This window comes from Phalaenopsis equestris, unplaced genomic scaffold (assembly GCF_001263595.1).
Source record: "Phalaenopsis equestris unplaced genomic scaffold, ASM126359v1 Scaffold000256, whole genome shotgun sequence".
Taxonomy (NCBI): domain Eukaryota; kingdom Viridiplantae; phylum Streptophyta; class Magnoliopsida; order Asparagales; family Orchidaceae; genus Phalaenopsis; species Phalaenopsis equestris.
The window spans coordinates 327,154-351,545 of NW_018164698.1; the positions used below are offsets into that span (position 1 = coordinate 327,154).

At 34.5% G+C, this 24,392-nt stretch overlaps 2 protein-coding genes across 2 annotated transcripts in view; one reads left to right on the forward strand and one right to left on the reverse strand.

Annotated features, from left to right (window-relative positions):
• The first annotated feature begins 3,820 nt into the window (after positions 1-3,820).
• Positions 3,821-11,875, forward strand: LOC110024418 (serine/threonine-protein kinase AtPK2/AtPK19-like). Its single transcript, XM_020724380.1, has 6 exons — positions 3,821-4,700; positions 9,746-9,828; positions 9,907-10,027; positions 10,252-10,425; positions 10,735-10,842; positions 11,229-11,875. The coding sequence occupies exons 1-6, from the start codon at positions 4,059-4,061 to the stop codon at positions 11,553-11,555; spliced, it is 1,455 nt and encodes a 484-aa protein (XP_020580039.1). The 5' UTR covers positions 3,821-4,058; the 3' UTR covers positions 11,556-11,875.
• A 7,275-nt stretch (positions 11,876-19,150) lies between these two features.
• LOC110024451 (thioredoxin H4-1) overlaps positions 19,151-24,392 on the reverse strand; it is a 41,422-nt gene continuing 36,180 nt past the window's right edge. Inside the window, exon 5 of the mRNA XM_020724420.1 lies at positions 19,151-19,953. Within this exon, the coding sequence (XP_020580079.1) occupies positions 19,795-19,953 (159 nt within the window). The 3' untranslated portion in view covers positions 19,151-19,794. The remainder of the gene's footprint in view (positions 19,954-24,392) is intronic.

Below are 24,392 nucleotides of genomic sequence, written 5' to 3' on the forward strand. Positions count from 1 at the left end.
ATATATCTATATATATATATATATATATATATATACTCATTTTTACAAACCTCATTCACCGTAGCTCATATTAGTCGTTTGCTATTATATGTGTCTTCTCTTTCAATAAGGTAACTAACATTTTAGCCAATTTTGAGCAAGCACTTTGCTTAATCTAGCACAATTGTCGAGCCCTTTTGCCACATGAGTGGCCTATATGATAAAATACCTTGTTTTTGTCCATTTATGTCTTATCAAGCCTATCTCATTCTTTCAAAATAAATTTATCTATAAAATTAACTCTCTTCATGCAAAAAAATATTTAAGCTGATTTATATCGTGTCACACCGCTGATACTTCTTTGAGACGTAAAAACTTAAAAAACGTTGCAGCAATGGGATCCCAAACGAGCCCTAATTTTGCTGTCATTCTTCAAACAACATAGATTAGAGGAAGAAAGACAATAAAATTAATTTAAATTAACTAAATATTAAACTCTTAACTATTATTATACATACAAAAACCTTAATGCAGTTGGCACATTTGAGTTTCATATTCTCCAACAATATGATAAATTTTTACCAAAAGTTATAAAATAACATTTTTCTTCTATTGAAAGGTAAATTTTAGAAGATTTTCACATAAATTTTATAATCTTTACTAAAATGATCTAATATCTATGATAAAAGATTTCAATATAGCAAAATAGATTCTATAATAGTAATTATGTTAAGTTGAGGCCAGGCGTGCATTTTTTGGTCTTATTTACAGACGATCAGCACAAATTCGTCTGACGAACTATTTCTTTGTTGTTTTTCTAGAAATTGTTCTAAATCAATGTTTTAAAACCAGATGTATTAAAGTGTCCTAACTGTAAAAAAATTATTGCACAATCTGTTGGAAAAAAAATATGTATTTATAATTCTCTCTGCAACATTTAATGAAATTATTTTCTCCACAAAAAATTTATAACCAATTTTATAAAAAATTAGAACCACTACCCTCAAGTTGTCTTTAATTTAAATTTGATATTAATTAATTAGTCAAATTTAAATTCGAACATAAATTTATGAATTTATGGGCTAATTTCTTTATCTAGAAATTAAAAAGTGTTTTTTATTTTTTATTTTATTTAAATTATTAATACCTCTTCAAAGCAAATTAAGAATTATTTGTTGGGCATTGGATTCTAACACGCACACGCATCCAACCCACCTTGCCAAACTACCATAATCACCCCTGGGCCCTGGCTGCCTGGGGCCCATGGCTTAACGTCTAACCCACATATTGATCGCCACGTGTCGACTACCTGCAGTTTGCCGCTTTGCGCCGCACCTCCGCCCATCGGCTACATAAGATAGCCGGAGTTCCCGCGAGAGCTCCAATACAGATCACCGGTTTCTTTCCTCAAGGTTAGTTGAAACCTAGACTTATCAGTTCACTTCACCCCCTCTGATTTCATCTTCCTAACTTCATTTACTTCTTATCTTAGTTTTTTTTAAAAATCTTTTTTCTTATGTATTGGGTTTCAAGATTAGTTTTGATTTTTAGGGCTGTGCCTTGTTTTTGGATCATTCTGTTCTAGACATGTTTTCGAAAATCGACTGCTATTCAAATCGTTGACGTCGTCTGTTTTACGTTGATGTCTAGGGTTTGGTTTACTTCTATTTTTTTCGTCTATGGATATTTAGGTAAAACTAGTATGGCTAATTAAGGAAAAAAGAGGTTTCTCTTATGGATCTAGCTAGAGCGACCTTTGGAAGTATTCTTTAGTTGACTGGGAGCAGCGTTGGGATTGGGAAGTGTTGGGTTTTTTTTTTTTTGTGCTGGGTGAGATTAGTTTATATTCATTTTGTATTCTAATTCTGTGAGCTATGCTTCCAGGATCAATCTGGTTAAAAATATACATGCTTCACAAAGAAGTTGTTAATGGAATCGTTTTCGTTTACCGAAGGACGAGCTTCCGAAGCTTCTTTGTACTTGTCTTAGGATGTATTTTGCCCTTTTGTGCATATTGTTCGTATTTAAGGGGGATTATTCCTCTTTTACCGCTAACCTTCGAGTTCTCTTTCAATTATTTCTGTAGCATTCTGTATAATGCTATGTGCATGTCGTTTCTGCATTCATGTGATTTGGTGAATCTCACCCTTAAACTTCATTAATTGTTGCTATTTAATAGTTTTCTTTGTGTTATCTTTCATAGCTATTTTGTGGACAGTCGATGACCCAGAGCCTGAGTGGGCTCATCTTATTCCCGCACCTAAAAAATTGGTTGTCTTTTTCATATATTCTGGAGACTGGAGCCAAAAAAGGATTGGCAATTAGTCATGTATCAAGGAGTTTGTTCTTTTTACTGTCTGCTAGTATGATTCCTTTTTTAGATGAATGTTATGAGCTTTTCATTGTCTTTTAACTTCATGTATGTTTTGGTATTAAAATTCTTTTGAAAAGTTTGAGTGTGAAAGCAAAATATTGATGTAAGCAGGATTTGATCAAAGAAGTTTGCAAAAAAATTTAAGGTGTTTTCCAACTAAATTAACTGACGTCCACCTGTCCACATACTCCACATACATCTTTTATACTGATGCATGTTCATCTTTTATTTCTTTTATATCAGCTTTTATATTGTTTTATGCAAGGCAAAGTCATGTCATCTACGTTTTCTTTTCGAATCTGCTGATGTACCTCAGAGTTCAGCCATAGGCGCTAGAGATGTTAGGCTCGACCCTAACCCTCAGAACGACCAAGAGTAATATCCTAGAAGAAGATGCGCTTAATAGGGCTCATAATCCGAGCAAGAATAGACAACAATTGAATCATAGTTGAGTAAATAGAGCGTTTTTTTTTCATCCTGGCTGTTTGGTGTATGCTACTATATATATATATATATATAATATATATATTGCTTCCCCTTTCTCATAAACATTTTGTGGATGATAGATGAGCCAAGAACTTGAGTAGGCTTATGTTATACCTTTTTTGCATGATGGCTTATATTGCTATATATTACATCTTTTCATGCATGAAATATATAAGTCTAATCCCGCATGCATCGGGCATTCACTAATACAGTGTTTTACAAGGAATTAATGAATGCTGCCTTATTCTTGTATTGCACAATGATTGTGTTAAGTCTCCATGGAGGTAACATAATCAAGGCCTGGTTGGTATAAAAGTCAATGAGGAAGAGTCTAATTAAGCTCATTGGTCACGGTAGAAGGCATTGAGGCATTTTCCATTTTTGAGAAATAGATTCTGTGTTGATTTTTGGTCGGCATTTGTTCATATTAAGATTTCAGTAGTATACTTTATTTTTTGTGTTTCCTTATTTACTCTTTTGCATTTATTCCTAAGCCCGGGTTCAGGTGTTCGGATTAATTTGACCTTTTATATGTCAACTTGAGGATGTTTTAGGGGATATATTTCTTCATTCATTGTATTTTGAATAAAGGGCCATTTACATACATACCGCCAAATTCATATGTATTTACATATCTAACACCTGAACTTTACTTTTCACATTTATACCACCCAAATCTTTCACGTCACATAAACGTCACATAAAAATTTCACGTCACATAAAAAATACCACTATATTAACATTAAAAAAGTGAAATACACTTTTTTATGCATATACATATTTAAAAATTGAAGTTTAGATGTTAGATATGTAAATAAATAAGAATTGAGTGGTATGCATGTAAATATTCCTTGAATAAATAAATTGATTTTGAATGGGGTATAGTTTTTCGTGCTCTCGTCTTTCTCCTATGTTGTGAATGCAGCATGCTTTCTATATGTAAACTCTATTAACAATGTCTTGGTTCTATTCTTTATACAGCTTGGGACAACACAATATTCATGAGTTCCAAACGAACAGTGGCCTCTGCTGTTTCCTGTTCATCGGGAAGGAAGAACGACTCTGGAGTTTTGGTTGGCCTTCTCCCAGGTTTCCTGGGAGCTCCTATTGTTTGTGTAAACTTCCTCTTGTTCAAGGCCACTGTCAAGAGCCCAGCTTCATCTTTTGTACCTTAGAAGGTTTAATAACTACCATTTTCTTCTGCTGAGCATTTCTGCTGATGGTTTCCTCTGGCATATCTGTTCTAAAGAAGAGCAGTAGACAAATACTTCTGCCCATGGACCCACCTGATGCTATTCCAGCTGATCAGGAGGAATTTGATTTTTCGGATGTTTTTGGCCCTACTTTGTCCCAAACCTCAAATGATGCTGATGTGTCAACATCAGAAAACTCCGTTCCACAATTAGCTTCAGATGGAAAATTTAATGTTGCCCCACTTGTCATTCACAACCGTTCACACTCTCTAGTTGGCCCTTCTCCTCGTATTACCCACTTTTCTCAGCTCGCCAAGCTCACCCTGCATGAGACTGAGAACTCATTGGAGATTGTAGAATGCTCCTTAGATGAGAATGAAGTTCATCAACAGAAGTCAGCCAATGATCCGGAAAAGAATGGTAATGTCACTGAGGATGTTCAAAGCTTGGGACTTGAAGATTTTGAAGTCTTGAAAGTTGTTGGGCAGGGAGCTTTTGGGAAAGTTTTTCAGGTGAAGAGAAAAGGCACTTCGGAAATATTTGCAATGAAGGTTATGAGAAAGGATAAGATAATGGAAAAGAATCATGCTGAGTACATGAAAGCTGAGAGAGACATTTTGACAAAAGTTGACCATCCATTTGTGGTTCAGCTGAGATTCTCCTTTCAGGTTTGGATCTTAAGCAATTTTGCTCGCTGCTATTTTGATGTTGCAATGCCTTCAAAGATTGGTGTTGGATGCTTTGAGTTATCCAAACAAATGCTTAATTATGCATATATATGCTTAGCAAGTTCTTATGGTGTAAGAAGCTTTTGCCTAAAATGAAGTATTAATAGCTCGACCATTGATTCACCTCTTCGTTTCCTACCACTGCCCGTATGTACTTGTGTTTTCAATAGACTAAGTATGTGAAGCATAAGCCATTCATGCTCTCCATATTTCATAACTGTTACTAAATTTTTCCTTGGCCTTGCTTGTATTCAGAGTAATTTTTTTTATGGCCTCATTGACTTAAATCAGGAACTTGGTCATGCTCAGGGAAACGGTTCCTTCATACACAAGATGCTCTTTATACTATGCTTTTTGTAAAAATCAAGCTGTCATGTTTAATTGATTATCATGCTGATTTTATGAGGGCGTGTCAACTTCAAAGACTATTTTGCTCATTAAGTGATTTCTTCGTCATCTTACTATTGGAAAATTCCAGATTTATAACTAATATTTTCACCAAAAAGCATGAAATTTTATCGGAAATTTTAATTACCGGCGTATTCCCGACGGGTATAAGCGAGTTGGCAAATCCTTAGTTGCCAAATGCCTTGTGACAACTAATAAATCTGCCGGAAAATATGTTCGTCTGATTTTTTGTAGAATTTCCGTTGACAAGTTGTTGAAATCTACTAGCAACAAACTCATGGGAAATGTTTTTGGAAGCTTGACAATTGGTAAGTAATTTAGCCAATAGAATTTCTAGGGGCCTTTGTTGCTGGAAATTGTGGAAAAATTTTTTAACTGAATTTCTGTCACAATGTTTTTAAATGGAGCTTTTATTTCATAAAAAAATTCATCACAAACCTGTATATAAAGGAAAAATAATAATAAATGCATCTAATTCTTTTTCATTTTTACACCTGCAATATGCACAAATAAAATTGAGATTTTCCTGAAGTTTTATAATTATTCATCATCATATTATAATTAGTGTACTGAGGAGAATCAAACACACATAAATTTTTCAATCTAACAAGTTCCAAAAACATTAACATTGTAAGTTGTTTAATATACTAAATAACAAAAAACACAAACTCATAAATTGCAACTAATCATCATCAGTCCTTTCATTGCCCTCCACCACATCTTTCTACGCTTCTATCATAGCTATTTTCTCTGCAAATAGATTTAAATATATGTTCAAAAGAAAAATTATGGAATGAACTAGAAGATTTAATATAAATGATATCTCTTGAAGAAAAAAAAAATTATTGGATTAAGTGGACATGTTAGTACTGCGGTAGAAGATTTAGGAATATTCATGATAGTTATGGTTTTGGAGTAATTAATAAAGAAGGTGGAACCATATTAAATTTTGCTTTAGCGTACGATTATGTTATTGTTTATACTTTATCAAAAAAAAAGAAATAAGCATGTTATTACTAAAATTGTCTTGTGGATAATACTACAAAAAAACACCAGGAAAAACTTGAATTATGGGGGTCTGCATTGTAGTCTAAAGACCTTCGTTTGAGTATATCTAAAATTGAATATATGTAATGTAATTTTAATAATAGTAGCTCTCGTGGTAGAGTTGTAACTATGGGTGATCAAATTATTAAAAGGTATGAATGTTTTAGATATCTCAGGGATATTGTTCAAAGTGATGGTCAAGCGGATAGGGAGGTTATTAGTAGGATTGAAGTAGGTTGAATTGAAGGAATGCATCGGGCTTATTTGTAATAGAAAAGTACTGCTTAGATTTAAAGGAAAATTCTATATGATTGTGGTGAGAACTATAATGCTTTATGGCGTAGAATGTTGGCCTTTAAAAGAGAAGCATAAAATAAAGTTAAGTGTTGTTGAGATGAGAATGCTTAGTTGGATGAGTGGCTTGGCAATTAGAAATTAAATGTGGAATGAATATATCTGTCATAGGGTTGGTGTAGCTCCAGTGGCGGACAAGATTATAGAGCCGTCTTAGATGTTCTTGTCACATTAAATGTCGACCATTTGATGATCCGGTTAGGAGAATAGATGTTTTAGATTTGACTTATGTTAAGAAAGGAAGAGGTGGACCTAAAAGTGACTTTGGTAAATATCGTAAAAAATGATCTTAATCTATTATAATTAAACCAAACAGATGATCTTAATCCTTTTGAATCAAAACGAAAACATGATACTCAATAGGATGCAATGGACAAAAATGATTCATTTAGCCGACCCCACTTAGTGGGATAAAGGCTTGTTGTTGTTGTGGCTTCTTTAACTGTCAATTGAGCTTCCATCTGAGCAGTCATAACCATTCTCTTTTTGACTAGGTTGTCGATTGAATCAGTGCTCTCTGCGGAGAAAAAATTGACTTGCATTGAATGCCAAATCTTACAAACCTAAGCGATATATTATTTTCTTTTTTATTTAACTTATCTCCATTTATCAAGCTCTGACTACCAAGATTATCCTCTTAAACTTCATACAACTATTGGACTTTTGACTCTGCACCTCATTCAACCTCATGTACTCATTCTAAGAAAAACATTATGATGCGATTAAGACATAATATGTTTCCAAACAGTTTATAATTCAAAAGTAAATCTTTTGCTTACATATGCTCTTCATGACTTGGCGCCTGCTCATTCATGATTCACCTATTGCTCGTGTTCTACCATGCAACTTTGTAGCTGTGAGTTCTCTTTCAAGTACTTATTTTTGTAATCATACTTGCAAAGTTGGTAAATAACGCTGACAAAATTTTTAAATCTATATTATATATGATTTATCAGTCTTCTGTATTCAATATGAGAAACTTGGCCTCCAGTTTATAGGGAGTTGCCCATGTCCTTACAATCAGATGCCGGTTTTGCTTTGCCTGCTCTCTTCTGGGAACATAATCAAGAATGGTTCAAGCCCTATATATCTCAGCCCACACCTTCTTTCTAATCCAAAGAGACTTCTGTTTAGTCTTGCAAATGTCTTTGAACATATTTCGTAAATGAGCCTTCTCTTATCTCCAAATTATTCTGATATATTTGTTGTGCTCTGACAACTCAAAAATTCTCTATAACATAAAACATAATATTGATGATCATCAAAACTAGAGCACAATATAGTGCGTGTTTGAGGGTTTGGTTAATATCTCAAATTCTTTAAACCATATATTGCGTACCGCTAATAGAATATTCTCCCAAAATAATAGCGAGCAAGATGCATGCTTCTTATTATATCTCTAATTTAATGTACTGTCTATCTAAATTGATTGAATTTGTTGAAATAAAAATGTAGTTTGTACTTTATAAATCGAAAAGTAAAAATAAATACATAGAGTGGAAGCCATAATTTGGGTGAGGCTAACAAGGATAAATTAGAGCAGCATTGGCAGAGTTTGGTGAGTAATAGACTCTGCATTTGTAAGTGAAGTGGTACGGGATGGCGATCGGCGAGGAGATTGTCATGGTGAGTGACAATGCTACTAGTCTGAAAGCGATGATAGGAAACAATCTTCTTTTCTTGAAAGTAGTTTTGATCAATCTATGAGGGTGTCATCATCATCACCTGACGTCATCTATTATAAAGAGAACTTATATGATAGGATCTACAAAAAAACATTCCAAGTATTAAATATAATATACATAGTGCATAATTACATTATATGTAAGAAATATAAGAATTTTTTGTATCTATGACGCACATGTCATATATATTCCTCAGATAATCCACTAGAAATTGAATTTAAGTTTACTTCATCATTGCTAGTAATATTTTGTAAACTTTATAACTGATTCAACAATATCACTTAAAAGTTTGAAATATGTTCATCTCTTTTGGATGAGCATGATCAATAAGATTTTAAACTTCAATTATTGTCATAGGTTTGATCTTGATTACCACTGCCAAATTCATTTTTTCTGTTATTCTTCCAGGATATCTAACACAATATCATTAATTAATTTGTCGCGCCAAAAAAAAAAAAGATCAAATTTCAATATATTTTTTGCTCAGTTTAACTTCAATAATGCCGTATAACTTTTATAGTTTTGTTCCGTGATTAGAAATAGAATTAAAACAATAACAATTGAATATAAATTCATTTCTCTCATTTGAATCAAGATATTACAACTGTACAATCTCTTATAAAATTTTATAACAAACTTTCTCATCAGCTGAATGCTTCTCTTCTCTAACTTACACACAATAGTAATTTGTTTTTTCCTTTTCAGGCCAATAATTAGTGTGAAATATGTACCTGTTTACATAAAAAGTTAGTCATGTATTCATACTTTGCATAGATCCCCAAACAAGATAATGTAGGGCCTAATTCTTCAAGCCATTAGTCTGATGTTTCTTAAGTGGAATTTTTTCAAGTTACGCGAACCATGATGTAGAATTTGTATAATTCATTTTATTTAACCGGAGAAATTTTGCTAGTATTTTTGTGCATGACTTGAAAATTTTAATATTGATTTGTTTTGCTTTTGAGCAAATGAGGAGCCAGTCAGCTAATGCATTTGTAATCAGATATCATAGGAACCTGATTTTTTTGCTTTCATCCCTAATTTCCACTGGCAGCTAGAAAAACCAGCAAATCACGAACAATACAAACCGCAATGTAGGTTGGAAAATGCTCCATCTAATTGCAAAAAAAGGGAGAAAAGAGGCTGCAAAATTTTTGCTCTCGCGGACTTTGAGGTTTACCTCAATTTATTTGTTCGATAACAAGATTATGGACCTGCAACTCCAATTTCATGGGTTTCTTCTTTGCTACTATAGCCATGTTATGTCTAATTTGTTGCATGTACCCTACAATTTATTTTCACACTAATTTCATTAGTTATAATTGATTCTTGGTAATGTTTGATCTTTCATTACTGTTTAAAAATTTTTCTCAAGTAATGAGAATTTGAATATTAAAGTTTAGGCATTCCAAATAAGCATTCTTATTTATGAATTTGGAAGCATTGATGATGTTGATTTAGATATACATCAATTTTACTTTCCTTATACAGACAAAATACCGACTCTACCTGGTCTTAGATTTTGTCAACGGAGGACACTTATTCTTTCAGCTCTATCACCAAGGTTTATTCAGGTGATTTCTTCTGTCTTATTCCAAAAATTCTTTATTAATTCTCATTCCTCATAATTCACCATTTTACTTCTGTTTCAGAGAGGATCTGGCACGCATATATACAGCTGAAATAGTCTCTGCCGTCTCTCACCTTCATGCAAATGGAATAATGCACAGAGACCTTAAACCCGAAAACATCCTTCTAGATGCAGATGGCCATGTAAGTTTATTTGGAATAAGCTTTCTATCCTGACCAATTTGTCAAAGGTGCATTTACATGCATATCACATAATTCTCATGTATTTACATCTCTAACTTCTAAACTTTCATATTTACATCCATAGCACTCACTCAATTCATTAATATCACATAAAATATACCTCTTTTACTTTATAAAAGTGAAATACACCTTTCCATGCATAACTTTATAAATGTCTTGTTCAGGTCATGCTGACTGATTTTGGGCTGGCGAAGGAGTTTGATGAGAATACGAGATCAAACTCCATGTGTGGCACTGTGGAGTACATGGCACCAGAAATTATTCTTGGGAAAGGGCATGATAAGGCTGCTGATTGGTGGAGCGTTGGAATCCTTCTATTTGAAATGCTTACTGGGAAGGTATATGCTGTTGCTTTTGCAATATTAAAATTTTGAGGCATTTACATATATACCACTCAATTCCTATGTATTTACATACATACATGCATATCACCTAAGCTTTCATATAACATCCAAAATAGCATCATTTTAACTTCAAAAAAGCAACATAGATAGGGTGGAATGTATGAAAGAAATGAATTTTTTGAGTTAGATATGTAAATAAATAGGAATTGTGTGGTATGCATGGAAATCTTGCTAAAGTTTTCTATTTCACTGTCTGTTTTGAACTGTGGTTATCTATCTAACCATGGTTAGCTTCATTTGCAGCCACCATTTGTTGGAGGGAACCGGAATAAGATTCAGCAGAAGATAGTGAAGGATAAGATAAAGCTGCCAGCTTATTTATCCAGTGAAGCCCACTCCCTATTAAAAGGGGTAAGCTTTCCTTTTCCGAATCTTTTTGAGTTCAATCTTTTGAACATTACTAGGACCAATTTGATTGCTTGGAAATAGAAGACATGTTTTCAAATCTTATGTATTTACATCTCCAACACCTAAACTTCAATGGTTAAATATATTTCATATTATTTATTTATGCATGAAAGATATATATTTCACTTTTTAAAAATTAAAATAATGATATTTTTGACATGATATGAAAGATTCGAGTATTATGGCATTTGCATACGCTATACAATTCTTATGTAGTTACATGTCTCACACCTAAACTTTTATATTTACACATATCACAGAAATCTTTAATATTACACCAAAAATAACACTATAATCATATTTTCAAGTCTTCTTCAATTGTTTCACAGCTGCTGCAGAAGGAAGCCAGCAGAAGACTGGGGGGCGGAGCAGACGGCAGCAATGAGATAAAGAAACACCATTGGTTCAAATCAATAAACTGGAAGAAACTGGATGCTAGAGAAATACAGCCGAGCTTCAGGCCTAATGTTGCGGACAAGCTGAGCATCGTCAACTTCGATGAAAAATGGACCAACATGTCCGTGCTTGATTCTCCTGTTGCCAGTCCTGTGGCGGGTGATTGTAATTTCAACGGTTTTACGTACGTCAGGCCACCACCTGTTTTCCTTCAGAAGCCAAGTCCGCTGCAGCGTAAGGCTTCTTCTCCATTTAAGTGATGATGATTTATGCTGGGCTGGTTCACTGACGATTTGTGTTATGTTCTCTCAGTTTGGTTAATGTTTTCGTGATTTATAATTATAAACTTTGTTTTTGGTGACATTTATACACTTGTTTGAAAGAATTTCTTTTTATTGCAGAAGAAATGTTTTGAGCTCCATGTCACAGACAAATAGTCACACTAGGTATAGGGCCAAAAAATAGTATTTAAGTGCTGAGTTGTCCACCACTCTCAAGGGCTTTTTAGGGAGGTCCAGTTCCAGCTCAATTAATTAATTAGTCAAAATTCAGATAAAAAAGCTTAAACACCTGATTTATGTAATTAATATCGGTTCTTCTATGTTTCTTTGCTGTGTTTGTCGGGATTTAATTACCAACTACAATAACTCAAACCTATTCCTCCCTAAAGAGAGTGTCCGCTCCATAGCACACTGGTAAATATTTACAATATTATGTCAACAGAATTGTGGCTGAGTTTAGCATAGTTTTTCTAACTGCTTTTGTGAGAGAAAATTGGCAGCTTATAACAATAATTTTTAAAAAGGTTTACCTTGCATATTACTTAATATTTTAGCATTTAAATATGCTGCATTTCAAATTACTATTTTGAACTTAAATGGCTCATAAAAAAGCTTTAACAGTTCAAAAATTCCACTTTTGACTGCGACTAACTTTCAAAAACCGGAGATGAACTGAAAAGATAGAGGAGAGGGGGCCTGGAGCAAATGGAGGAGCCAGTGATAAAATTGATGTATTAAAAATTTTATCTTATGCAAATAAATTAAAATTTTAGCTGTTAAAACATGTAAAACATAAAAATTTTAGGGGCATCTACTTGCATAACAACCAATTACTATGAATTTACATATCTATCAACTAAACTTGGCTTTTTTTACATATTTATAACACCCGAATTGTTAGTATCAATTTAAAAACACCACTTTTTTAACATATGAAGAAGTAAATAACAGTTTTTTCACGTATAAAGTGAGATATATGTGAAAATTAAACTTTGAGAAATAGAATGGAAATGCATAATAATAAAGTGGTGTGCATATAAATCTTCCAACTCAGTGGGAAAATACTATTGAAGTAATTCCTATAAAATATTACAGAGGTGTTTTCAAAATGTGCTAATTTATAATCTTCTCATCTCATCAGCATAAGATTAATTCAGCGTATGCTTTGCACTTCCTCCAATGATGGAACTCTTAGAATCTAAGGTGAATTGGTCAGAATCCAAATAAACACTCATCAAAGCTTCAGCTTTTACACGGCTCATGCAACTTACATTCACCCAAGCGTTTTAAGTAAAATTCTATAAATTTTCTTTTTTGTGCCATATGACCAAACAAAATTCTAGTGTAATTCACATAGGTAGCATTTGGCAGCGTGTTATTTATATGATTTAATCATGAATTTAGCTTAAATACAACCAACCACCAAAAAAAAAAATTAAATACAACGCTTCATTAAATCTAATTTTTAGTGTTTGATCTGATTTTTCTAGTATTCCATTCTTCTTCTAGCGTTCCGTTACTTTTGTGATAAATTCAGACTTCTTAAATCCCATTGCGAGCCAATCATCGACCACTCCCATCCCTTCCTGTGATAAATCTGAATTTATTGGATTTGATAAATCCTATTTAAAGTAAATCTATCATGCCCTTAATCTTAATTCCGAACTTCTCATTAGCATGACTATATGTTGGTCTCATGACTATAAATAATACTTTAATTCATGTCATAGTCTTCTTCCTAGAGGTAAAGATATCTCATTCCACAGCCATGATTTAATAATTAAAGGAAAAAAAAAAAATAGATCTTTACATGAATGCCACAGTTTTTATGTATTTACAAGTAACAACTAAACACTCACATTTACTTCTATAACATTTTAATGACAAACACATGAAAAAAAAAAATACATTTCGGCTTTAAAAAGTAGGTAATATTAATATTTCTGATATGATATTAAAAATTGAAGTTTTAAGCAGGTAAATATAAAAATTTAAGCATTAGATATGTAATTACATAAAAATTGTGTGACTTACATGCAAATGCCTCCTAAAAAATCTTGAAAGAACAAAAAGGCTTACTTTTGCACTTCCAAAACCAAGACATAACAGAAACATGATACATATAATGGATATTTGGCTAACAAATCACAAGCTTCTTTATATGTTGGCCTCAGAGAGATGTAAGACTCTTCTCATAGCAAAATCATCAAACAATGTAGGCAATGTATTACTTCCTCATCACAGGCCAATTTTGAAGAAATAAAAAGGAAAACGAAAATTTAAAAAAGGTTTATATATCTAATATGCTTGCACGAATCATCACAAAAACCAACTAGAAATCGATCATTAAATTTTAAAATGTGTTGACATAAGAACTGCAGAAGAAGAAAGAGGGGAAAAAGAAAGTGAAATAAAACACATGACTGAGAAAAGCCGCAGGAGGAGTTCAAATTCTTATCATAAAATAAAATCAAACAATGCAATCCATGAATGCGTCAATCATTAAAAGCCCTCATATCAAACAAAAGAAATCAACGTCGTTAAATTCCCATTGATGAACAAAGAACAAATAACCGAGCAATAGATTCAAATTTATTTCTATGATGCCCTAGTATCATAAAAAAACAAGAAACAATATAATCGGAGAGTACTCGTAATCTAGTCTAGTGAAAGTCGTTTTCAACAATTTTACATATCACCGGCCTGATTACCAAAAACTGAAAGAAATGAGCAAAGCAGCAGATAAATCCCCAAACCTACATAGAACAAATACAGCAATGCAAGCTCCACAGTAAAATCAAACAGATACACAACTTACAAACTCAGACAACAAGCGAGTAGAAGAATTTCCATAAATGCATCAAATAAAATTCGATCCAATAGAGCACAAGAACAATGAAGCCAAAAAGTGGTGATAGATTAACAGATCACCCATATGCAACAAAATTGATGTAAGGAAAATCAAAATGAATAGCTTCCAGAAGTTTAAATGTCGTATGAGTATTTGGATGGGTGAAGAAGCGCAAAATGAAGACGTACGAAGAGAAGGAAAGCTCGGGGACTTGGAAGAAACGTACCGCCCGCCTCGATGAAGAAGAACACGCGGTTTCTAGGTTTTACGAATCATGATCAGAGCAGGTTCTGATATCTATATATAGGGCTGGTGATCAATGGATTCGGCCCAAATTTTTTTCTGTCCAAAATTAGTCTTATCTTTCGGCCCATGTTAAGAATGGATTCTATTGGCTTCTGGTTTGGGCTTCGACTCCGGAGAACTTAAATCCTAACTTTGTTTTTGCATAATAATCCTTTTTCAATTGTGCAATGTTTTATAATAATTACAATACTGCCAATATAAAGTGTCACACAATTTATATATATATTCAAATCTAACACCTAAAGTCTAAATATTTACATGCATAATACTTTGGTGTAAAAAATTTATGCTTCAAAATATATATTTTATTTTTAAAAAGTTAATAATAATATTTTAATATAATATTAAAGATTCGAGCAGTATGCATGTAAAGATCAAAATATTTGGATTAGATTTATACATACATAAGGATTGTATGGTATGCATGTAAATACCCCTAAAAAATTATGGTCAAAAGATTTATATAGATATCACTAAGTTCTTATATATTTACATATGGAACACTTAAACTTTAATATATATATATATATATATATATATATATATATCACATTATCTATGTTTGAAAAGGTGTATTTTTTTTTAATTAAAATGATGGTATATTTGATGTGTTGTGAAGATTTTGGTGGTATCAATATAAAAATACAAAATTTGGATGTTAGACATGTAAATAGATAAGAATTAGGTGGCGTGTATGAAAATGCCCCTTTATTTGTCTTTTGAAGTGTTAAGCTAATAGCAATTAACTTTGACATACCATCAATAAATTTTTAGCTTTGGGCATAGATCTAGATGAGTGGCACGAATATCAAGATAATCCTTTGAGCGAGAAAAGTTCAAACTTTAGTTATATAGGTCCACTCTTCCCATGAAATAGAGAAGAGTTGATCATTCTAAATGTATAATAGTAGTTCATCAATAATAGTCTTAGTTTCATCATAATGAATGTTCTTCTCAATGATAGCATACTGCAATGATTGTAGTAGATTGTTATAAAGAAGGCTTGTTTGTTTCGTGAGCCGAACACGAGCTGTTTGCGAATAAAGAGTCATTTTTATAACCCTAATCACGCAGTCGTAGGATGTTACGGGTTAGGGCTAGATTTAAATATTATTATTTATATTAAAATATCATTTAAATTTATTACTCGATTTCGAGCAAATACGAGCTGAACAAGAACGAACAAATCTTAGTTTGTGTTCGACTCATTAACTTAAAGAATGAACCGAACACAAGCTTCTTAACGAGCTAAACACAAACTGTTCACGAACAACGAGTGGTTTTGACAGCCTAGTAGTTGGGCACGTGTGTCGTAATGGTGAGTTGTGATGGAGTTTGTAGGTCCCCTAGGTCAGATTTTGGAGCTACATGAGTTGTGGACAACTTAGCTTGTAATTGGTCACATAGGTCGTAGTGGTGAGCTACGATAATGCTCTTCGGCCACAGGGGTAAAGTCAAAAGATGCACAAGTTGTGAGTCATGTAACTCGTAATTGGTCTCATTTACTGCAAAGTTGAGCTGAGATAACATCCTTAGGCCACAAAGGTTGAAGTCGAAAGCCGAGCAAACTATGGACTACGTAGCTACTAGTTGGTCACATAAGCTGTAATGGTGGGTTACGATGACACCCGTAGGCTACAGAGCCTCGAGTCGGGAGTTGCACGAACTATAAGCCAGGTAGGCTGCAATTGGTCACGTAGTCCGTAGTGGTAAGTTGTGATGTTGTGCGTGAGTTGTACAGACTTTGATGACGTTTGTTGGTTACAATGACTTGACTCGGAACTTGAACAAGTTGTGGACCACGTACGCAGTTATGGTGACTTATGATAACGTTTCTAAGCCAGAGAAGTAGAGTCTGGAGCTAAATGAGTTGTGGACCACGTAGATCATATTTGCTTGTATATGCCACAATGGAGAGCTATGATGACATCCATAGGCCTTAGGGGTTGGAGCAGAGAGCCACAAGGGATGTGGACCGCGTAGGTCATAGTTGGTCGTGACGGTTGTAGATGTGAGCTCCAAAGATAAAGTTTTAGAAGTTAAAAGAAAGTCACTATCTTCGAAGTGCATTGTTACACTGTCATTGAGAGGCATGGTTGTATCGTATGTGAGGTGCACAGTTACACTATCTTTGGGGTGTGTCATCACACTGTATTCGGGGTGTATTGTTACACCATTTTTGAGATACCATGTTGCACAGTATGTGAGGTGTGTTGTTCTGCATGATGTATCGTTGCTCTGTAATGTACGTTGTGATTTCATAGCGCACGTCGTGATTCCATAAGAGGTTTTATTGCAATTAGTCGGAGTTGTCCGAAGATGGTGGTCGGAGAGGAGTGCTCGATAATGTTAGGTAGCTGGATGAGTGAATGACATTCGCCAGATATGCGGAGCAAAATGAATGTTGGACCTTATCTCCTCATCCAAGCTTCAATTTTCTCTTGGTTCAAGGTCTCCCGCTCCCCTCCTCTCAAGAGGGCTAGATTCTGAGAGAGTCATCTGTACAAATAAGAAAAGAATTAAGACCAGTACATCAGATGATTTGGAGTGATTCTCTCGATCAGACGATGTTTGGTAAATGTTTGAGTGCATTAATGATGTCAGAATTGAGTGATGTTAGGCTCGTTGAACTTATTTCGTCTAGACACTCAATTTGAACATAAACTTGTTAAATTTTGACTCAATTTGACCTTCCAATTATGAACCAAAAGCTTTCAAAATAGGTTTAAAGGCTTAATTTGCTACTGATTTGACTTGGATTATACTTGAACCAGTCAGCTTGACCATAAATTTGTTTAAATCAAAATTCTAGATGATTTTTAATCGAAGTTTGAACAATTTTCTCGCTCAATAAGTTGCCTTGAGATTCATGTCTGATAATAATTTTTTTCATGGAATATCAACCCTCAAATCAGTTTTGGCATCTCCAAAAACTACATTGTTCTCATTCATTATTATTTGACTTTCTTTTAAATGAACATATAATTTTATTAATTCTTCAAATACTACCAAATCTATCTTGTAATATTTTCTATTCTATTTGACTGCTAAAAACTTCACATTCTCCTTGGAGATTAATTAAGTTGTTGCTAAGTGGAGAAAAAGCAAATTTAGAAAAATTCACATACATTTCACATCATTTGATGTATTTATATGCTTACACTTATATTTATAACATTCATGCATAAAAAAAACAATTCATTTATGAAAAAAAATTTAATAGTAATATTTTTTATATAATGTTAAAGAATTAAGTGGTTTTTATATAAATATGAAAGTTTTAAATACTAAATATGTTAATATATTAGAATAATATATTAGAATTGAATGATATGTATGTAAATGCCCCCTACATCTCATTTTCTCCTAGTAGGAAATGGAGATTGCATCTACTTCATCTCTGCAAAACTTTTAGGGCTGCAAGACATATGCAAGGATTTTGAGATTTTTAATTATTGAGAAATACAACAAATGTAAATTTTTTTTTATAAAAAATTTGAATTATAAATTTATTTATATTCCTCGAATGCGTAATATATTAATTAAAAATAAAATAAAATAATCCTATATATCAGGGAAGAATGCTCATTAAGAAAAAAATAAGATACATGCAACCCAATTCTTATATACTTATATACCTAACACCTACATATTGTCTTTTTGTTACATTTAAATATCCAAATCTTTCACATGACATTAAATATATCTCCATCTAAACTTTTAAGAAGTGAATTAAACCTTTTCATGCAAAGGTAATATGACATGCACGTAAAAATTATGTTAGACATATAAATGCATAGGTCTATAAGAAAGCCGAATCAAGACGTGCATGTCATAGCTTGCATTTTGCTTGATCGAATTATTAACCATTCATATTCAGCTCAAAACTTGACCCGACCTTTCAAGTATATATTCATAGTTATTTAAATGCTATTAAGTTGATATTTACTTTGTACTTTTACTTACATACATTAATAAAATAAATTGAAAAGCTATCGTGGGTAATTTTTTACATAAAAAATAAAATTTTTACTTGTATTTTATTTTTAATATAAAACTAATAAAAAAAGTTAAGAATTAAAATAAATATTAAAATTTCTATATATAATTATTAACAGCTAATTTATCAAATTTAAACAAATAATTAATTAATTAAATTTTAATTAACATCCAACTGATTTATACCATATAAACAAAACAATAATAAATTATAAATAAACTTTCTTATAATTAAATAATATAAATAAAACTTATGAATTCCAACTTATTGCTATCAAACAACCCCCCTCAAATTGTTTCTTAAATGCTATGCAAAGTAAAATTCAATCAACTAGGCTGCAAAATCTACACTGCAGAATCTTAGAAGAAAAACCAAAAACCAGAAAATTCAACTCATGTCCATAAATAAACCTTAAAAACTATGGTATTTACATACACACAACACAATTCTTATGTATTCACATATCTAACACTTAAACATTCATATTTACATTCATACCACTCAAATCTTTACCGCCGCATCAAAAATAGCATAGCCACCAACTTTTTAGAAGTGAAATTCACATTTTCATGCGTGGATTTATGACACCAAACTTATAAGTGTCTGATAAATACATAAAAATTGTGTAGCATGTACGTACATTTCCCTAAAAATTATATACCATTTCTACCACAATGCCATGTTTTACTTTCCAGTTCAAGTGCACCTAAATTCAAAATCCATAACAAAAATACAAGAGGAATGCGCAACGCAACTCAATTTCCTGTAATGAGAAGTGATTTACATCCAGAGAAAAGCGGCAAAATGGTCCTTGGCTCATTGAGGGGGTGTTATTCGAGCCTCACAGTTTATAAAAATATCAATTTAGTTGTAAACTTTTTAAGGGGGGGCTAATATAATCCTTCCTAGGGAATATTTCAATTCATATTTAAAGGGTGTGGGGACTAATTCGACATTTTTATAAACTTTAGGACTAAAATGGTCACATGTAAATAGTCAGGGGACCATTTTGACACTTTACTCTTTATATCTATTATGAAACAGCTCTTCAGTAGGTAGAATCATTTAGTTGGGTTAAAAGACTGACTTGATTCTGCCAATGCGAGCACTTTTTTAGCGAGTTCAGGTTTGTTGGCACCCACGAGTCTGTCTATTTGTTGCCCATCTTTCAGGAAAAAGAATGTCGGAGTTGCATGAATATCGAAGGATGTACTCAGATCCTGCAACCATGAAGCCATCAAATGAGCTCGCGAAGAGTTGCTGATGTTGTGGGGCTGAAGGTGCAATTTATATTTGGGGCAATAAATTGTTGATAACTGAATCATACTTTTCAAAGAATTTAGGGAAAAAACGTAAAACTGCACCAGCTTAAGAACTATATGGAAACATGCAACATAATTTACATTTCCACAGAGAGTATTGTCTATTTCTGTCAGATGCTTTAGTAATAAACCCAAAAACGGAGGGGAAAAAAAAACATACATACCACCCAAGTCCTATGTATCCACATATCTAACACCTAAATTTTTTTTTTTTTTACATTCATACCACCAAAATCTATCAAAAGTACCCCTATTTTAAGTTTCAAAAAGTGGAATGCATTTTTTCAAGCATAGAAAAGGTGGAATGTATGTAAAAATTGAAGTTTAGGTGTTAGATATGTAAATAGATGAGAATTAAGAGATATGCATGTAAATATTTCAAAAAACAAAAAAAAAGGAACATCTTGTATATAATAAGGAAGCTTTCTGCGGGGCACTGTTCCGCGACTCCATCCCCCACTACAGGCTGGAGACATTGCTACAGAACCACATGGACCGGCGTCTGCAATCCCATTGCTTCCCCACCCTCATCTTTGCTTCCCTCGCAGTCCCAGCCCCCCACATTCGCTTCCCTCATTATTCCCTCCTTCGCCTCGATATTTCAGCCTGTCCAGCCTCGGTGCTTGCTGCAGCCGCCTGGGACAGTAGCCTTGCTGTCTTTTCCCTGCATCCCCGCCACCCAACCAATTATTTCAGCCATTCCAATCTACCCCCACATCCGCAGTCCCCGGGCAGCCCTCCCTTTGTTGTCCTGCAGTCCACAGCCCTTTCTCTTTGCCGCCCCTCATTGTCCCAACCCTTTGCTACCCGCTCACTGTCGCTGCCATTTCAGGCCTTTCGCTTCTCTGTCAATGCAATTCCAGCCCCTCTTTTTACTGTCCCAGCAACCCACAGCCCATTTCAGCCTCCTACCACCACTCCCCGGCCGCCTAGCCAATCTCCACCATCACAGATCAAGCCCTTGTGTACGTTTGGTCGCGTTGTTCTAATTTCTCTTTTGAACATGTTTGATTGGAATCACATATTGGCTTTTAATAAAAAAAATTATTTTTTCTATTGTAGTTTTGAGTTAAACTCCGATATCAATTGGTATCAGAGTTAGATGAACCCTAATCCTATAATAAAATTCTTGCATCCGCTGAACCCAACCCTATCTCCACCCTTTTCTTTTTCTTTCTCACGAGAAATCACCCCTACACACCTCCTTCCACCCACCCACACTCAAAATTGAATCATACCGTTGAGGAGGCAATTGCCAGAATCTGATAAAAAAGTTCACCATGAAAGAGATACAATGGCAATTCCGCCGAGTGTTACAGAGGCTCAATGAATTTGAAAAAAGGACCTAGGGAGAGGTCACCCATGAACCTGGAAATGAGATCCGCAGAGAGAGGAACGAACACCTAAATTTCTCATGTAGGGATGATTCCAGTGGAGAAGAAAGCATACCACAATGCTTTGGGACATGGTATCAGAGGAGATCGAAACATTAAGTATCCAGTAAAGATTTCAGAGATGACGAAACCTGCTCCGAAGATTTAACCTGAAATATTTGAGAAGCCAAAATTTTAAGTAAGATGAATTTGTCGTATTTTAATGGCCACTTTGATCCGAACGAGTTTATTGAGTGACTCTAGACCATGTAACTTTTCTTTGAGTACCAGAACATTCAACAGGACAAAATCGTAAACTAGCCTTCAGCAAGTTAAAAAAAGTGTGCATTATTTTGTTGGAAAAATTTGAAGCATTTACGCCAATGTGAGGGCAAATACAAACTACTTGGACTCAGATGAAATAAGAGATGCAACGTCAGTACTTACCAGTTCAATACAAATAGGATGTGCAGACCCCAGCTTCAAAAAATGGAGAGATAATACAACTGGATGACCACCATATCTTATAAGTAGAGTTCAATCTTAAAATCTTACAAAAAGAGTACACTCAGGGGAACATCCAAGCAGACCCCGCCCGAGGAGTCACTAAGAGTGAAGAAGAGGTGGAACTAATCCGCATTCTTAAATTCATCACAACAAAGAAGTGTTTCAAATGTCATGGCTTTGGGCATATTGAATTAGATCGCACAACCAAGAGAATAATCTCTTCCAAAAATCAAGGAGCAGTTAAAGAAACAAACAGTGATCCAGGAGAAAAAAAATTTTCAGAGAGGATTCCCAACTTTCAGCCGACGAAGAGACACTCGTGATTCCAGTTGAACCCAGGAGAGAGACTTTAGTTGAGTTGACAATAACTTTCTAGAAGGTAATGCGTGCTACAGCGCCTTGAATTAAATTTTTGCAACCGTTCAACGAAGCATTAACAAGATTGACATTAGATATCCAAAAGAACCATGAGTTTAAAGAGCCGGTACTATGTAGGACAAATTCAGATAAGATGATTTCAAAATTTTCAGATATATAGCCTACCTTCTGAGTTGCCCCTACTAAGGAAGGTCCAACTTGTCAGAGAAAAGAAGATTTTGAGTTACTTTTTGAAGACAATAGGGAGTCATTTAGGTATTAAAATCAGTTCAACTGTGCACCCCTGACGAAAAAATCAGACAGGATGTATGAACTGTAGTGTTATAAATCACTGTAGGATCTTTGTAGAAAAGAACATTCTACAATGGGATCCATGTCCTTGTTGAGAAGATGTCCCTCCTAAGTAGTTACACGCCAATGTGGTCCAACATGCCAAAGATATCGTTCCAAAGTTAACCCTTCTTGACATACTTATTTATCAGACACATCCAACTGAGTACAAAGAGTGGGAGAAACATATTATAGATTTACTTACTCATGATCTGACTCGTGAGAACCTAAATCATTATTCAGCTCCAGCCCAGAGTGCTTTGAAATGCCAATGCCAACAGGACCGACTTACCGAAAGATTATGTCATTTCTGCTATCCTCAATGGGGACAACACAACTATGAGAAGATAAAAGATTTGACAAATAAATTTGAAGCTCTCCCAACTTCCGAGAGACTGATGTGAGCTTCCTGCAGAGCACTGTTCTGATACTCCACCACCACCTACCACATGCTACGAACATTGCTATAGTATTGCATGGAGTCAGTCTCGTATTGTAATAACAAAAAAATAATAATAATCATCACCATTTTAAAAACAAAAAATTATTTAATTAATTAAGTGTCGATTAGGAAAGACACCTTTTGGTGGGGATTAGATTGCAACTACTCATCATTCGACCATATCCAGTTCCGTGGGTGAGTTAGCGAGAGAGGAGAACTATCGAGCCTTAGCATATCGAATTTGAGAAGGATGAAAGAAGCCAAACACGTGAAAAAAGCGGAAGAAGAAGGTAATGTTGGCATCAATTGTTGATGTCTTGAGTGTCGGGTGTCCACCTGCATTACTCAGGATAGTTTACAGTCTGTCTATGATGTCTGATAGTTCAGACACCCTCCCGAGATCTTTTTGGCACGTGTTGAGGGGCACGTAGCCAGGGTTATTCTGCTAGGCTTTGACTTTCGCTTATGCCAACGGCGGTCGGCATTTGACACGTCAGAAGACTTCGATCGAGGCGAAAAATATTATTTGTTGTGTCGCGCGCGAAAATTGACCCGATCTCTAGTAAGCCCATTCAGATGAGCCCGGCCAACGAAACGGACTGCGCGATCACGTCGGGAATGTCGATTTTACTAAGAAAGGACATTCAATTGGCTACGATTTTGCATGTGAGTCTAAAATACATGAATTATTGTGTTTTAGCCCGATTGCTGGAAAAGTGGTTCGGACGGCCTCGAACGACCCCGAATGACAAAAAGGATCGTGTTAGCGTGTCTGAATTGTCGATTCCATCTAAGTAGGGCGTTCGGTATGCCACAATTTCGCGAACGAATTATATATATTCATTTTTGGCCCGACAGTCCAGAAAAGTGGTCTGGATAAACTCGAACGGTGAAAAGAATTGCGCGGATGCGTCCAGAACGTCGACTTTAGTCAGAAAGGACGCCCACCTCGCTGCAGGGACATGTACGAGTGAAGAAAATGCCAACAATAATTATATAATAATTATTATTACAATATAATATAATATATTATATATATTATTATTATTATTATATATATATATAAGGATATAAAAAACGGGATTCTCTCCCTCTCCAGCCCTAGCTAATGCAAGCAGCTGCCAGGATCGCGAAACCCAGTCTCGTCGCCCGGAACTCCACATCGCCGACCTCCCTCGCCGGCGGCGGTGGACGCCTCACAGGCGAACGAGGTCGTCGGCGTCCACCCTCGCCGGAGAGCCTTCCCCGCGGCAGATCTCGCCGATCAGACGCTTAGGAACTCCTCCTTGGCCAGCCGCGCGCCAAAG